At 37.3% G+C, this 16,053-nt stretch overlaps 1 protein-coding gene, 1 long non-coding RNA gene and 1 other non-coding gene across 3 annotated transcripts; 2 read left to right on the top strand and 1 right to left on the bottom strand.

Annotated features, from left to right (window-relative positions):
* The first annotated feature begins 1,355 nt into the window (after nucleotides 1-1,355).
* On the top strand, nucleotides 1,356-1,429 carry TRNAV-AAC (transfer RNA valine (anticodon AAC)). Its single transcript has one exon. It is a non-coding gene; the product is annotated as a tRNA-Val (tRNA).
* Nucleotides 1,430-2,684: 1,255 nt separating this feature from the next.
* Nucleotides 2,685-10,060, bottom strand: LOC140700246 (uncharacterized). Its single transcript, XR_012078610.1, has 3 exons — nucleotides 9,994-10,060; nucleotides 6,895-6,961; nucleotides 2,685-3,110 (listed from the first exon to the last, which is right to left on the bottom strand). It is a non-coding gene; the product is annotated as an uncharacterized lncRNA (long non-coding RNA).
* Nucleotides 10,061-10,111: 51 nt separating this feature from the next.
* Nucleotides 10,112-13,838, top strand: ATXN7L3B (ataxin 7 like 3B). The gene has a single exon (XM_006197835.4). The coding sequence runs from the start codon at nucleotides 10,457-10,459 to the stop codon at nucleotides 10,748-10,750; it is 294 nt and encodes a 97-aa protein (XP_006197897.1). The 5' UTR covers nucleotides 10,112-10,456; the 3' UTR covers nucleotides 10,751-13,838.
* The last annotated feature ends 2,215 nt before the right edge of the window (nucleotides 13,839-16,053 follow it).

Genomic DNA, 16,053 nt, shown 5'->3' with positions numbered 1-16,053 from the left:
GTTAAGGTTTGGTCAATTGGATCATAAGTTATAAGTACACAAAAATCTTAAACTCTATAGAAATACTTACAGATACAGCATATGATCCCACAAATAGAATTGTTAGGATGGTCTCCAAACACAGATTGAAAGATTGTATTTAAAAATACAATTTGAAGCCTTAAAAGCTTTAAGAGCAGGCAACAGCTGTATTCTATAGGACAGTATATTCACTGTGTCATTAAAGTCATTGATTATATGATCTTGAATGTGGATAGCAACTGAAAATCATAGAGAGCTTTGTATCTGACAAAGGACTTCTGTCTAAATATCTCATTTCATTTGCTCTGTCATTCTGTGAGGTTTTTCTCATTGCAGCCCAAACAAATCCTATCACTTTGACTCCTTATGTATTTCCTGGAATTCTTTCCTTCCTCCATCTTCAATGCTGTTGTATTAGTTTATGAATTTATGATTTCTCACCTGGACTACAATAGCCTATGAGTTACCCTTCCTGTCCGTGGTTTTATGACATTCCATTGATTCCAGATAACCTTTCCAATCTAAAATCTCTAAAAAAAAACCCTTCGATGACTGCAAAACCTTTTTTTTTCAGCCTCTCCTCCATCCCATCTTCAGATTCCGGGCACTTTTTCCCCCACTGTAGCTGTGAGGAATAACAGATGGTGAATACAGTGTTATCTCAGACCTCTATACTCTCCACCATGCTCTTCTCTCCACCTAATACGTCCCTCTCTCCTCCTGTATCTACCGATGAGCAACGTGTCCTCCTCTTCTAAGTCCTAAATAAAGGGTCGCAATCCCACAGAATTCTCCTTTCTCTGCACATAGAACTAACCACTCCAGTTTGAGTGCGCCTACTGAATTCTATGCACGTGTTTATCATAGCTCTCATAATCCTTAATTATATGCGTTTATGTTTATCACTCTATCACCACTAAGTAGCTCCTTGAAAGAAGGACTGGACCCTTTTTTCATTGTACCTCAAGTTCCAAACACAATAGAAAGAAATACTTCAACATCTACTGAACATAGGATACGTGATTGAAAACCAGGATCATTTGTGTTCAAAGATTAGTGTTTCTCCTACATCACTATAAAATATGTCCCGTTTACTGAATACTTAATGCCCAACATTCTTTTAAGCAATTTACATTTTATTCTACTTTCATAGAATAAAATTTTTATAGATGATGTCCATTTTACAGATGATGTAACTAAGTCTGAGCTGTTATTGGAATTCCGTAGGGTCATACAAATAGTAAGTGTCCCAGGCTATAATGTCAGTCCCTGGGTTGAACTGCCTTGTATGCTTTTATAATGGAAGTGAATGTGAAAAAAATTATAACTGGGGAAAGGGTATATAGCTCAGTGGTAGAGTGTGTGCCTAACAAGCACAAGGTCCTGGGTTCAATCCCCAGTACCTTCATTAAAAATGAAAAACCTAATTACCCCCTCCCTAAAAAATGTATACAGTGCTGTATGTCAATTATCTCTCAATAAAACTGGAGGGAAAAAGTCTTTTTTAAAACTTTTAAAAACTTAAAAGAAGGTTATAGTTGAAAGACACCAGAGAGTAGATGTAATGAATTTATTCTTTTGAGACATGAATGCAAGGAGTTATTGGCATCAAAGCAGAAACCAGTAAGATGTCTTCACCTTCCTCCCATTTTTTGTCTTCTTCCATGTTGTTCCTTGAAAAACATCTACATTATACAGTGAGACTTGTATAGAATTTTTATGGATTCTGTGCAGGGAAAAGTAGTAAAAAATGAGTAAATCTTTGTCAGCTTGCAAACTGCCTAATTTAAGCCTGAAACCATTAACTTGACTTGTCTCTCCCACATCACCAAATGTCAAAATGTGCAGTGCCAAAAGGTTGGCTTTATTATTTCAAGTGTAAAAAGAGAAGTTAAAAAATAATATTTATTTTTCTCTTAGCTTATCTCAGTTTAAGGGTATATATATATATATATACATTTTTTTCTCATTTTCTATGCTGTACTTTGTTTATATATGTAGGATTTGTGGGAGCAAATATTTAGGAGCTAAAAAAAAAAGCTGCCTTGTTATTTTCTTAAAACTCTTAAGGAAAAATGATCAAGAAACCAGAGGTAAACACATGAAAATATATATACAGAGACATCTGCCTGAATTAAAAATCAAAGGAAAAGGCAGGCACACAAAGGAAAAACTACAGAACAAAATAACTCCAGGAGTCTGACATCTGATCTAGAGAAGGCTGGTAAGAGCATCTATGTTTGACCAGAAGAGAATTTCACTGTACAGAACTGTTTCAACAGCACATGCCAGTTGCATGTTTTAAAAGAAAATTTTTTATAAAAGCCAGTTATTTACATATGAATGCTTGAGAATTTGCTTGGGATGCAGAAAGACAATCTCCCAGAGAAAAGCAAACACTTAACATAAAATACAAAAATATTACACTAATTTTTTAAAACTATGAATTAAAACCACTAAATCTAACTTGCCTAAGTTTATTCCTTTTTGTTTCTTCATTCTTTCTTGTCATTAGTATTTAGCCCTCAATATATCAAGAAAATTGTCACCATTATTTGTTATCTGGATCCAAAATAAACTCTTTTAAAACTAATTTCGTAATTTAATAAATAGTTCACAGAAATAAGAATAAAAAGATAGTTGAAAACAACTATATTCAAAATTTTAAAATAAATTTAATCATTACAAGCCTTTTTGTAACAAGTAAATTTTGGCAGACAAACATCATAAAAGGTGAAAAATATGTCACAGCTCCTTTTAGCAAGGAACAGAATAGTCCATGTTCTTACTGCAAAACACTGCTTGATGTAGTCCTTCCTATGAAATGACAGCTGGATGAAATTACCACACCCACTTTGTTCTTGGAAATGTATTGTCCACATATATATTCTAGAAAATTCATCCAGATGTTGTCATCCGAAGACTCATCTCATTGTCTAAGATTCCACTTACACGATCCATTTCACACCATCCATGATCCATTTCGCCATCATCATTGGAGTACTTACTGCTATCTGTCTCTCTGAATTTATCTTCTGATTTATCTAATAATTGTGAAACATTTTCCTCTGTCAGTTTTCTTCTCTATGCTATTAAGGGCAGAAAATGAAAAATTCTGAAATCTCAATTGTCTTCAATAAAAGCTAAAAGCAGATTATAGACATGGTGTCTCCAGCTTTCTCTTATCCTCCGGAAAGACAACACAACATTCTGGTCAACAAAATGATAAAAGTGAAGGATAATAATAATTCTTTCACTGTTATTTATCCTTCTAACAGAACCACAGCACAGGTGAACTTTTTCTTAAAGAGCTATATAGGAAATATTTTAGGTTTACAAGCCATATTCTCTCAGTCGCAACTACTCAACTCTGCCACTGAAGCAAAAGCAGACACGGACAATGCATAAATGAATATGACTGTGTCCCAGTGCAACTATTTTTTTTACAAAAACAGACAATGATCCCAATTTTGTGATCCACATATCTTTAAAAATAAACAAAGGAAGCTAATTACCTCCCCACTGACATAAATAAGTATATATTTTTTAAGAAGTAGATTATGAAGTGAGGACTGGTAAGGTTAGGGTGAGATAGTGTAAGAATGATGTTTTAGGAAATATAAGACAGTGAGACTAGAAGGCAACTAATGGTCTCTGACAATGATCAAGGTTCTGGAATACCCCTGAGAACTGAAAAGCAAAAAGCAGTTTCAGGTAAACGAAAGAAAAGAAGAGATAATAAATATAAAATGAGTTTAAGTCCAAAAAGAGAAAACAGTGTTACTTTAAAAAAAAAATCTGTAATTAATCTGTGAGAGACTCTGTGATACCCTTATGTTAGTACCTAAATTCGCTCCCAATTTTACATTTACCAGGATTTTTCCAAGAAAATTAATCTCTCACTTGGTGGCAATTGCCAGATGCCTGTCTGTGGAGCATAAGAAGTAAAAGTGTCCCACCCACCAGTCGAACAGCTTGACTTAAGGAAATATGGGACAGCTCTTGATGGGAGAAGATAAACAAAAACAAACCTAAAGGACATTAGTCAAATTAGAAAAAAAAGTACGTTCAATTAATTAATTCATGAAGACTTCTCTATAACTTGAACAAAGAACTAGGGAAAAAGAAAGGAAAAAAGAAAGAAACAATGTTGCCCTGAACATTTAAAACCAATTTGGTGAAAAACTTCTAAAAATAACATGACTTGTAGGCAGTAAAAACTTTTCTGGGAAAATATGATTCTTAAAGCTCTCTCAAAATACATTTCTAAACTAAGTTTATGATCTTTTTGTAGAATATGTGGTTTGTTAATCTGAAAAATGCTCCTTTTAAAGTCTAGCATAAAAAAAAATTAATGAGCACATTGTGTAGAACATCACTTGATGAGTTTTAGCATGCTGTGGATAAGCAAAGAATGTTTTAAAAATACCTTATGTCTTTGGCCACTGGTATATGCTACATTGGCAGTAAGATTTTGATGTATTACATATGAATGCTGACTCTAAACTGTTTTTACAAAATGCATTATAGGAAGCAGTTATTACTGATGGTTTGGCAATAATAAAAAAATTATATATTAGAGACATCATTGTGTAACAGAAAGAAAAATAGGAGTTAGAAGTCCTGACATTTAGTGCTATTTCTGCCTCCAATTAGTTAGACAACTCATTTAACATCTCTGGCCTTAGTTTCTTTATAAGACCTGAAAATGTTATTTTAGTTTCCTCTCTTTTTTTTTTTAGATTGGTTAAGTAAAAAAGAAAAACAAAGCCATGATTTTTTTTCTCAATGATTCCTGTGTTCAGATGTGACTTTCCATTGATTTACTTTGATGTGTACTAGCAACCAAAAGGCATGTGTTACTAATCAGGACAGGGCCAAGCAACAGTTCACATCATGGTAGCAATGCCTCACCAACCTTGAGGGTTATATTTCTGAAAGGTATTGTGCTTGCTAAAACTAGAATTAACAAGATCAAGATGTCCTAAAGTACATGAGTTAGCAGGGGAGGAAGGAAATCAGTATTACTGTCATTAAATATATCTAAAAAAAAGGATGTAGCAGAAGTTCCAGAAGGTATCTATGTCTAAGGAAACCTGATTTGCTGGCATTGTGAACTTACTCTGCTGGATGAACTTTCTTCAGAATCATCTTCATTTCCAAGCAACATTGCTACAGTGTCTTCCTGATCTGCCAGATTTTCAACACAATCAAGGCTTTCATTAGGGAAAGTGCATGGTTTAAAAAATATTTTTATTCTGCTCATATTAGATTGAAATTGAATGTCTTTGAACTTGTATACATTATTTTTTTTTATTCTCCAAATGCTCTGCTATGTAACTGTTCCAGATTAAAGGAGACTGACTAGGCACAATGAGTAAATGCAACATGTAATCCTGGATTGGATCAGGGGAAAATTCTATAAAGAACATTATCAGGACAATTGGCAGTATCCAAATATGGATTGCTTTTTGAGAGGACTTAAAGTATTATACATTCCTGAATGAATCAAAGTCCTAAATGAGATCACTGTTTTGTAGTGATGGAAAAGAATGCCTGTTCTTAAAGCACACACACATTGAATATTTAGGGGCAATAGGGCAAGATGTGTGCAATTTACTGACCAATAGATTAGGAAAGATAATAGTGCAGCGTAGTTTGTGATAAGAAAACCTCAGTGAGGCGGAGATAGTGGGGGGGTCGGGCGAGGAGAGGGAGAAAGTAAAAGTAGCAAAATGTTAAGTAAACTGGGTCAAGAGTAGGTAAATAGAAGCTATTTGTAATATTCTCACAACTCTTCTGTAAGTTTGAAATTCTTTTAAAATAAGGGTTTTTAAAAGTCTCTTTTAATTGTTGTCATATTGCATCCATAATGCCTAATTAGAAATTATTTTCAGTATTGAAGTTTACATTTTTCTGGGCCCATCCTTGTATCAACAAATAAGGTAAACTCTGCACTAAATCTCCGCACTACCAGGTGTAATCTCTCACATAAGGAGGGACCAGCAATAATTATTATATTTTTATTTAAGAAATGGCTTATAATCTTCAAGGGCAGTGTCATAAACTTGAAAAATCTTTTTAAAAACATTTTCCTGTACATACAAAATGTGGAAGTAATTCCAGAGATCAGAATGATTCTGAGCAATCAATGTATTGAAAGATCAACTTAAAAAAAAAAAAGACCATGTCATGCTAAGTACTGAAACTGTTATTTGAGGTTAGTATACTCCACTACTTACTAACTGTAGTTAGCTCAGGATTACAGTTTTTTTTTTCTTTAGTGGCTCATAAGCCAGAGTTGTCACAGATGCCAAAATTCACTAAGTCACCTTGATTTCACAGTTTAGTAGGGCAGATTAAAATCGTAAATTTATTTTTGACATTGCAATTTTAGCATGACACCCTTATCTGATATCAAGTTTTAGCATCTCAGAATCTCATGCAAGGCATGATAATCAGTTTTTAAATGCAAATTCTGAAAAATGGATTTCAGCAGAGGATGAATTTGAAACGTCCAGCTAGTCATGCCTGGGAGGGCACATGAGTGTTTACCGTTGAGTTATGACAAACATATATTTCTTTTACCAAATTTTAGACCAAAAAAGGCATACTGCATAGCTTATTTCTGACATAAAGCATGGTCCTGTTTATCAGAGAAGACATATACAGTCAAATGTTCCTTCTCTGATTTACTATTCACTTATCTTAAAAACACGGGTTAAGTTTAAAAAAAAAAAGCAAGTAAAGTTTTAACTAATATTTTATAGGTGAAAATGGATTTCATAGGAGTCAGAATTAAAATTTTCAACTTAAAACAATCGTCTACAGGCAACACCTTCAGATGTTACGCAAGATAATTCCAACACCTACCTGATACTCAGTAGATCTACTGAATAGATGAATTTATTCAGAGTCTGTGGAGGGCCTTCAAGATGCCCTAGGAAGGAGAACAGATTAGTTTGTGGTAAGAAAACGCTAAGGAGCCAACATTTGAACTTCCGGAGCCAACGCAAAAGAACTGACTTGACCCTTAATTTGGTGAAACCTATTTCCTCAAATTTCTTGATTCACAGAAATTTGGTTTCAAAAGAAACTTTCAGAAAACATGAGTCCAGCTATCTGATGTTTACAAATGTGAATTCACCATCTTGCAAAGGTCACCTGATAAGTTAGTGGCAGAAAGAGGAGAGCAACTCAGGTCTTTTGGCTCCCAGGTCTGTTCCTGATGTATTCTGCTGTCTCGCTCTTTACATCATGTAAACACACACACACACACACACACAAACGCACGGAATTTCAACCTTTAAGGAAAACCTTTAAATAATTTAAAACATGCTCCTCTTTGAAAGAGCTGATTCTCCCAGTGCATATATTACAATTATTAAATGCAGAGAGAATAATCAAAGACAATTAAACTTTCACAATACATTTATTTGACTTCCCTTAATTTGTGCACTGCATATTTTAAGCATACATGATGTAGGTACTCTTTGAAGATCACTCATTTATGAAGAATTAATCCTTGTTACTTGCTTTGAATTGAGAACAATGATTTAGATAATGGAGAGGTTTTTTTTTCTTAATTTTGTTTGTTTACCACAGGCTTAAATATCTTCAACCCTATTAATTGCATTAGAACTAAGTTCTGTCTAACTTCTTTTTGAGGCATGCCATTGATTTAACATAAATTTAGTACATTTTAACAAGAAGTAAGGCGATCTTAACTAGGACAAGTAGAAGAGAGATGACAAGGTGACGATGAGCATCAGTTTCAATTTTCAATGTCATGACAATGTTCCTTTCCTAAGAGTAAATATAATAAAATACTAACAGTAAATCTAAACCTAGTCATTGTCCTGATTATTTGAATTTCAATGAATGTGAGTCTTTTGCATATATTTTGAAGTACATTTTATTGACAACCCCTCTTCAATTAAATAAGGTGAGAATTTTAGTTCCAATTCTCGCAATATAAGGGAAATTCAAAGGTCAGAAAAACACTCTCTTATTTTCTTCTGTCAAAATTCAGTATGCAAAAGTTCTCATGATAATTTGGCCAGAAAAAATTATATGGGAGTCAATCATTGTGAAGGACAGTTGTCCACTGTCAAGCCCTTTTAATTCCTGGTTACTCAAATTGTGTATCAAAGTACGTTGAAATGCAGAAACCAGGTCCTACTCCAGACCTAATGAATTATAATCTACATTTTAAGAGGATCTCTGAGTGGGTTATATACACATTAAGATTTGAGAATCATTGCTTTAAATTAAATTTGGAGAAGGCATGGGAAAGGAGTGAGTGGAAATGATTCTATTCACATTTGTATTTTCTTACCTAACTGAACATGTCATAATAGATGGGTATATAATATTATATACTATTTGTCAGACACTTTGTAAAGACTTTTAAATTCATTGTCAAATTCAAATCTCACAACAAACTTGTGTAATGGAAATTGTCATTGACATTTTACAGTGAGAAAAAATTGATTTACAGGAATTAAGTAAATCTAGGCAAGTTCACATAGAGGGTAACTGGTAGGAGGGAGGCTGTCCGAATCAAGAACTTCTGCACTTAATCATTATATTTTATGGCTTAGCATATGGCTATATGCACATTCCAACTTTTATCAAAACTATACCAATTTTTGAATGGAGAATATTTAAATTACACAAAGGCTGCAATGGGAGAAAACAAGCCTTGTAGATTAAAAAAAAATTCTTATCATGCATGAATCATAGATAGCTTAGGCTTTCAAAGTCCTCCATATCTGCCAACTGTGTTTTTTAAGATGATAAAATACACCAATCAGAAAATTTGGATGGATACAAGTGCAAGCTAATTACTCATAAATCAGTAAGTTAAACTAGTATTTAACCCTCTACTCATAAAAATATAACATGCAATATTAAGAATGAATTCTAAAATTTATGAGTGTTCTGATGATCATATACACTAGAAAATTCTTGTTTGTATCTGTCTGGGAGGATACATGTCTATATTTCCTTTATTCTGTAGATTAAATTATAGAATGAGAGAGATACAAATATATTTATTTTAACATTTTGTTTCTTAGGCTACAGCCATTTTTTGATAAACTATAAAGATACAGGAGGTTGCTCTATTTCATAGTGGTAGTGGTGGGGAACAAAAAACTAGCAAAAAGTAAAGGAATTACCACAGTGGTTTTCTTATAATATATCAAGTCCATAACTAACATGATTAAAATAGTTGATATTTATTGAATGCTTGCTTACATATTATAAGGATCTGTCCCAAGACGATTTTTTAAAAATATCATTCAATTTTAATCATGAAACACAAACTAGCTTTATTCAGATGAGGTAACTTAACTGTTAAATGCTGGCTCTAGGGTTTAAACCCAGGTAGACTGGCTCTAGTTCCCACAATTTAGGCTGCACAATTTCAGGAAAAGCTTACTTTACCTCCCAGTATATTTAACATATTTCAGGTTTCCTCTCTCTTCAGTAGAGAATATACATATAATTTTCCCTTTGAATTATCTTAGAGATGTATATGATGATCTCTTTATAGTCACACAGACTTAATGGTCTTATAAATGAGATAAATGCCTTAGGTTCATGTGATCAATATATATGAATTATGTCTTCAGTGGCTAGTTTTTCATTCAAAAAAAAAAAAAACTGAAAGATAAACTACTCTTTAATTTGTTTCCTTGCACCATCTAGTGGATTTAAATGACAACTGCGGCAGTCGTATAAATGATTATGTCAAGTATACGAAACGTCAAAATTTCCAACAGATGCGGAGAACTATTCCTGTAACTATACTTTAGATCATACCACAAATGTGCACGTAGTTGTCTTTTTCAAGAGGGAATCAATTAAGCATGGGTACCGAGTGCATTAGCGAATGTTTAAATCTACAAATAAAATAACATAAAACAGCATCCTTATACTCCTTTTACAATCAGAGATAATAAAAACCTGATACGTCTGAGTTCTTCCCACCGCTTTCCTAAGCTCCAAGGCTTCCCTGGCAGCTGCGCGTAGGGAGAATCCCGGAGTCTGCGCAGGGCCGGTGCGCAGGCGCGCTGAGGACCGGAAGCGGGGAGGCGGGGCTAAGCCCGGACGGGCGAGCGGAAGAGGCCGAGGTTGCTGGGTGAGGCTCCGAGACCGTTTGGCGGCGGCGAGTCCGGGGCCGGCCCGAGCTCCAAGTCCCAGACCCGGGGAGACGCCACACGAAACGGAAGGACCCGGGGTTCCGGAGCAGTCGCCGCTGGCTGCTGCTGCCCTGCCTCTGCCGCCGCGGCCGCCTCCGCCCTCGCCGCTGAAGACGCGGCCCTGACAGGCCTGCAGGCCTAGGCGCGGCCCGCCGAGCCCGACGTGTTGCCGCCGGTGCTGCTGTGAGTAACCCGAGCGCCCGCCCCACGGTCGCTCACAAATTAAAATGGAGGAGATTTCGTTGGCTAACCTGGATACTAACAAGCTAGAGGCCATCGCTCAGGAGATATACGTAGACCTGATAGAGGATTCTTGTTTGGGCTTCTGCTTTGAGGTGCACCGGGCAGTCAAGTGTGGCTACTTCTACCTGGAATTCGCAGAGACTGGTAGCGTGAAGGATTTTGGCATTCAGCCAGTGGAAGATAAAGGAGCGTGTCGCCTCCCGCTTTGCTCCCTTCCTGGAGATTCTGGGAATGGGCCCGATCAGCAGCTGCAACGCTCACCTCCGGAATTTCAGTAGCTGCAACATGAGAGTCAGAGGGTGACCAGGACGATAGCATTGACCAGTCCTGTGGTTTGGAGAAGTTAGGTAGCAAAGTAGAAAAATTGGAAAAATTAAAAAAAAAATCAGACAAAAGCCCCAATTCCCATTCAAGATCCTAGCCTGTAAAAAACTCGAAGTGGAGAATTTAGGAATTCAGATTCTTGTATAATGTATTACCTTGGATCAGCTTTGAAACCCTGGACAGGAGGAGCTGCATCCCACGCACCATGCAGTGGTTGATTTCTAAACACACCAGAAAGTGAGCAAGAACCATGTACTTCCCGAGTGCGCAGGTGAGCAGCTGTGTGCTCACCATATAAAGTTCTTTGGTTCCTCAGCCGTTCTGTCTGCCTGATATCAAGGGCTTTCTGGATAACTGACAGTTTGGACATAACTGATGGTCAGGCCTTAATCGTTGGGCCTCAGTGGGACTGCACCTCTGATCTGTGAGCCTCTGATTTAGGCTTTTCCAAGACAAATGAAAGTCGGGTATGAGATCTGGATGTTAATAATTACAATTTGGGAAAACCAAGAAAGAATTCCTGGCTGAATCTGGTAGGAGAAGCTCTGTGGTCGTGACTCCAACAAGAAGAAAAGGTCAAAGCCACCAGTTTCCCAGAGGTCCAGCATTTACAATGACCTCAATGGACGTGGGGACATGGGGACATGGGCTAGCTTTCTGCTGAACAGAGCCCTCTCTCTTGCACCGCACTTGGTGGCATAGGCTTAGCAGATGAACAGCTTCGCTGTCCAGGCAGGCTGAGGATTAAGTTATGATCCCTTGGGGAGGTAGCAGGGGCCTCTGCAACTATGCACAGATCTTTCAGACTGCAAGATGCATCTCTGGATATATATGCTGTGGACAGCAGTTCGGTGGGGCCTACTCTGAGTTACTGATTACCTAGCCAGTCCATGGGTCTCACTTGGTTGTTAGGCCAGGTCCCTACCTGCCTCCCATTTCAGGGGCAGGAGTGAGCTATGGAAGAGCATCATGGCTGTGCAGGAGGCAGTGGTTTGAAAGCTTTTGAAAGCTGAGCCCAGAGGGGCACGTTTCCAGCTGCACTCAATAATGTGAATGGGTTAGTGCTAGGAGCCAAGGAGCAGGACTGGGTCACCTCATCTGACTACAGTATCCCACTGAATGTCCCTGTTCCTTGGATTGGGCAGTCACGCTCACACAGCTCTGTTATGGTGACTGTCTAGAGTGTCACCACCTTCTCTGCCCCTCACAAGGGGCAGCCCTTTCCACTCGATCCCCTTTAGACAACAGGAGCTGTCCTTTTGTTGTTGGAAGTCAGGGAACAGCCTCCAGAAGTCCCCTGGCTTTAGGGAACGGGATGGGGAGGATGGGAAGTGTGAGCTGCATATCAATAACTACCCTCCACTTGACTCGCTGGTTGAAGTTTATGAAGCGTAGAAGGGTGGGCGCCCCAAGGTGAGCGGGGACGGTGCTGCTTTATTTGAAATGTTTTCTTACCTCATTCTGTGCCCCAATTCAGGGCCCAGCCTCATTTCTCTGGCTCGGCCCCATATTCCTCCTGTCCCCTGCTTCACTGCCTATCTGGGTGCAGCTCATAACCCCAGGTGCTGCCTGCCACTCTGCATTCACACTGATCAGCTTCAGTTTCTCTCTCTTGATGCTCCTGCTTCTGAAGCCTGCCCAGTTTTCCTTTCCTTGGCTTCTTTTAAGTTTTGTTTCACTTTCTTGTTTTTGTGGGAGATTCAGAGAAGAATCTTTCTTATGGCTCTCTCTATTGGGATTATGATGGGACGAGAACATAATTTTTTGCGTATGGAAAGCAGTGTCATATCTGTGTTTCTCCATAGGACTGCCTTGCAGGTATGCCTGCCTGCTGTGGCTTAATCCCACCGCCACTTGGATACTGCCTCTTAGGACCTAAGCAGAAAAGCAGTGAAGGATGACACACAGAGAGGTGGAGTGGGTCCTGATCCATTTTCTCTAACTCTTGCTGTGCATGTCTTCTCCCATATCCCAGAAGGAACTATTTGGACTGTATGGACCGATTTGGGTTATGTACTCTAGAGGGTTAAGGGAACCACAGTAATACGGCCTCAAGATTGTCTGTTACTGCATTCTCCCCCTAGAGTTGTCCTGCTCAGGGTCAGGGCTTCACTACGACTTTTTCTTCAATCCAAGAACTGTAATAACGGCTTAAAAAGTCCAACCTTGGCAAGAGCTAAAGTAATTTTGGGTTATCTGCCCTTGACTTTTTTTGTAGACATCTCCTTCTAAGGGGATGCAGAGGGAAAGGAGGGTCTAAGTGAGACTCTGGCCTACTTATAAATAATGTCTGGGAAACAGGCTGAAGGTATGGCCATGGTTCACTCTTCCTTCAGAGAGGGAGCTCGGATTGTGACATTACTGTTTCCTTTCTGGCCTTTTCTCCTGGTTAGAGGAGGGAGAAGTGGAAATAGTTCTGAGTAATGGCTGGTTCATATTACCTCCCTCTTGGTTTGTATTTTTGTTTATTGCCCCCCATTGTTAGGGCAGTAGCCCCCTGTCCTGGATGGGTATGAGGTGGGCTAGGTCCAACAGGTGCCCTGAGGGGACAAACTAACTTCTTTTTGGGGGAGAGAATGCTCCCTACCATATAGTTGACAGTGGTTAGGAACTCTTCCCTTCCCTTCCCTATCTTTCCTCTTAACAGCGGAATTCCTGTCCTTCTCTCCTCAATTAAATGTATTGATCACCCTGTAATTCTATTATGTATCTGAGTGTGTGTGTGTGTGTGGTGTGTGTGTGTGTGTTGGGGGGAAAGGGGTTCTTTACAAATTTCTGTGGTTTGTGGCTTTTTCTTCCATGCATTAGTTTCCACACCGCATGCCCAGGGGCCATTGCCTGGCATTGTCGCATGCTGGGATCATTGGGGAAGTGTAGTGAAGCTCACCACTGTCCTTGGTTTTGGAGAGTCTTATTTTTGCATAAGTAGTCCATCCTAAACAGATTGCTAACTGTGTATTCCCCTTGCCCCTATGGCTGCTGGTGTAAATAAACTGCATCTCCCCATTGATAAATAAGAATAAACAAAATTTTTAAAAATGACTTTATGTGGCTTTGACTTTATGTGGCTTTGTATGTTCATCTTTTAAAATTATACATGTTTTGGGGTACTGACATAGTGAAATAGGTGTTGAATCACTATTGAACCTTAGTCACTTTCTCCTGAATGAGACTGTTAACAGAACACAGGAACTCTGCCCAGCTTTTGTTTCTCCACCTAAGTCCTGCGGATTTAGCTTTCTGCAACATCAATGGAAGGAAGAAACTGTATACAATCTTCCCTGTCCCATAACAAGTAAGGAGGTGGTAAAGTAAGTATCATCTTTAGTCTGTCGCTAAATAAATCCAGTGTCAAGGGTAGTGAATTTAAATGGGACCCAAGATATCTTAATACATACATTTTACCACCATTCCAGTCTAATATTGCTCTCAAGAGGAAAATGATCCATTGCAGAAAATGAGCCAGCCTTTCTAAAGGTAATTTTTCCTAAAACTTCATTTTTATTTTACCCCAACTATTTAGATCTGATTAAAAAAAAAAAAATTCAGAGACTTTTCGTTTCTCCCAGTTCCTAATCCAAAGTTGGAGCTTTTCCCCTAGAAATTGTACCTATTGCTCCTTAGTATTAATCAAAATCACTTGTTTACTAAATGTTTTGGGTATTAAAAAACCAGTCTAAAATTGGAAATACTTGGATGAATAAAAATTACTCACAGAAATGGGACCAGGGGAAAAACTTTCTCAGTAGGATATCTCAGGGGGCCTTATAGACATGTAACATGGTATTGAGTCACCTAATATTTGAATGCAGCTGCAGCAAATACTTTTGGATCCTATTTCATATGTACAGATTTTAATTAATATATTTCTTGCTAATCTACTTAGTTCCCTGAAATGGGATTATTTGCAAGACCTCAATGCTTTACTAAATCCACTTGATTATAGGACTTTTAAGACTTCCTTTTCATGTTTTCTAACTAATGATTCTTACATTAAAAAAAAAACAACAACACTATATACCTTTTCACTCCCTAGATACTGCATTTTAGCTATGGCATGTAGCATGAGGTCAGGAACCTAATAAATGGTTGCTTGAGGTTGACAAAGACAAAATGTAGGCTCAAGTAGTTAAGGATTCAGGAGCCACTTATTTTAAACATCTTTTCATACTAGTCTTTAAAATAATTATCATGGTTAGCGAATTGCTGGCTCTCAGGTTAACTTTTAACATCAGACTTTGCTACCTTTTCTTAGCTGTGGAGGGTACAAGCTCTGATTCTCATTCATGTTCCAAAAGATGCTCGTGATTCTCTGTAGGAAAATATTTGTTACAAGTGATGCACCTAGGATTGGCTTGTTCCATTTTGAAAACTTTTAGTCATTATTACTTGAGCCTCACTGGAAATAACGTGAGCTTACAAGGAAATACTAAATTCATTTTCAGAGATGAGAAATACGTTCAGCAGCAATGACTTGCCCACAGTTCAAGAACAAAAATAAAGTAATAGAAGCAAAAGTAGAATGCCAGTGCTAGGCCAGTTCACTTTGCTGAAGCAAGAGAATTTTTAATCCAGTAAATGGAAGGGCTGACTTAAAAAAAGACAAGTTACGATTAAAATAGAATGAAAAAATGGTGATATTAATGAAAACTTTCAAAGAATGACTTTGAAAACATTGAGAAAATGGAAAATGTTTTAAGAATATAACTCATCAAAAATGACTCGAGTTTTTATTTTTAATCTTAAAATTTAATACATGTAGTTAATTTAACTACATTTAGAACTTAAAAAAAAAAACCCATCTCTACCCAAATACACGTAAAAACACCAGACACTTAAAAGAGTTCACAGACATACAGCAAGAAACAAATGCCATTATAGGCTAAATATACTATAACGATGTTAGCAAACCAAATCCTATAAAATATCAAAAATAAGCTTTATCAAAAGTTAGGTTAATCCTAGGAAAGATTTTGACTCAGAGAATCACTACATCACCATTAGAGTAAAAGCATGTGAAAATTTCAATGCAGAAAAATAGTTTGTAAACTTCAATACCAATTATTGATTTTTAAAAATACCATATAGAAACAACGGCTAAAGAACTTTCATACACTGGTAAGATATGTATCAAAAACCTACAGTTGTTTTGCTTAATGTAAAAATACTTGGAAACATTCCCTTTAAAACGGGAATAGAAGAAAACAAAGTTCTTAGTCTCAGATGCTATCTAAATGAATAATTGTATAGAATCTGT

This window comes from Vicugna pacos, chromosome 12, assembly GCF_048564905.1.
Source record: "Vicugna pacos chromosome 12, VicPac4, whole genome shotgun sequence".
Taxonomy (NCBI): Eukaryota; Metazoa; Chordata; class Mammalia; order Artiodactyla; family Camelidae; genus Vicugna; species Vicugna pacos.
This window is presented reverse-complemented; position numbering and strand designations above follow the sequence as displayed.

Coding starts and splice junctions, on each gene's coding strand:
- ATXN7L3B (XM_006197835.4), top strand. CDS start 10,457: ATGGAGGAGATTTCGTTGGCTAACCTGGATACTAACAAGCTAGAGGCC.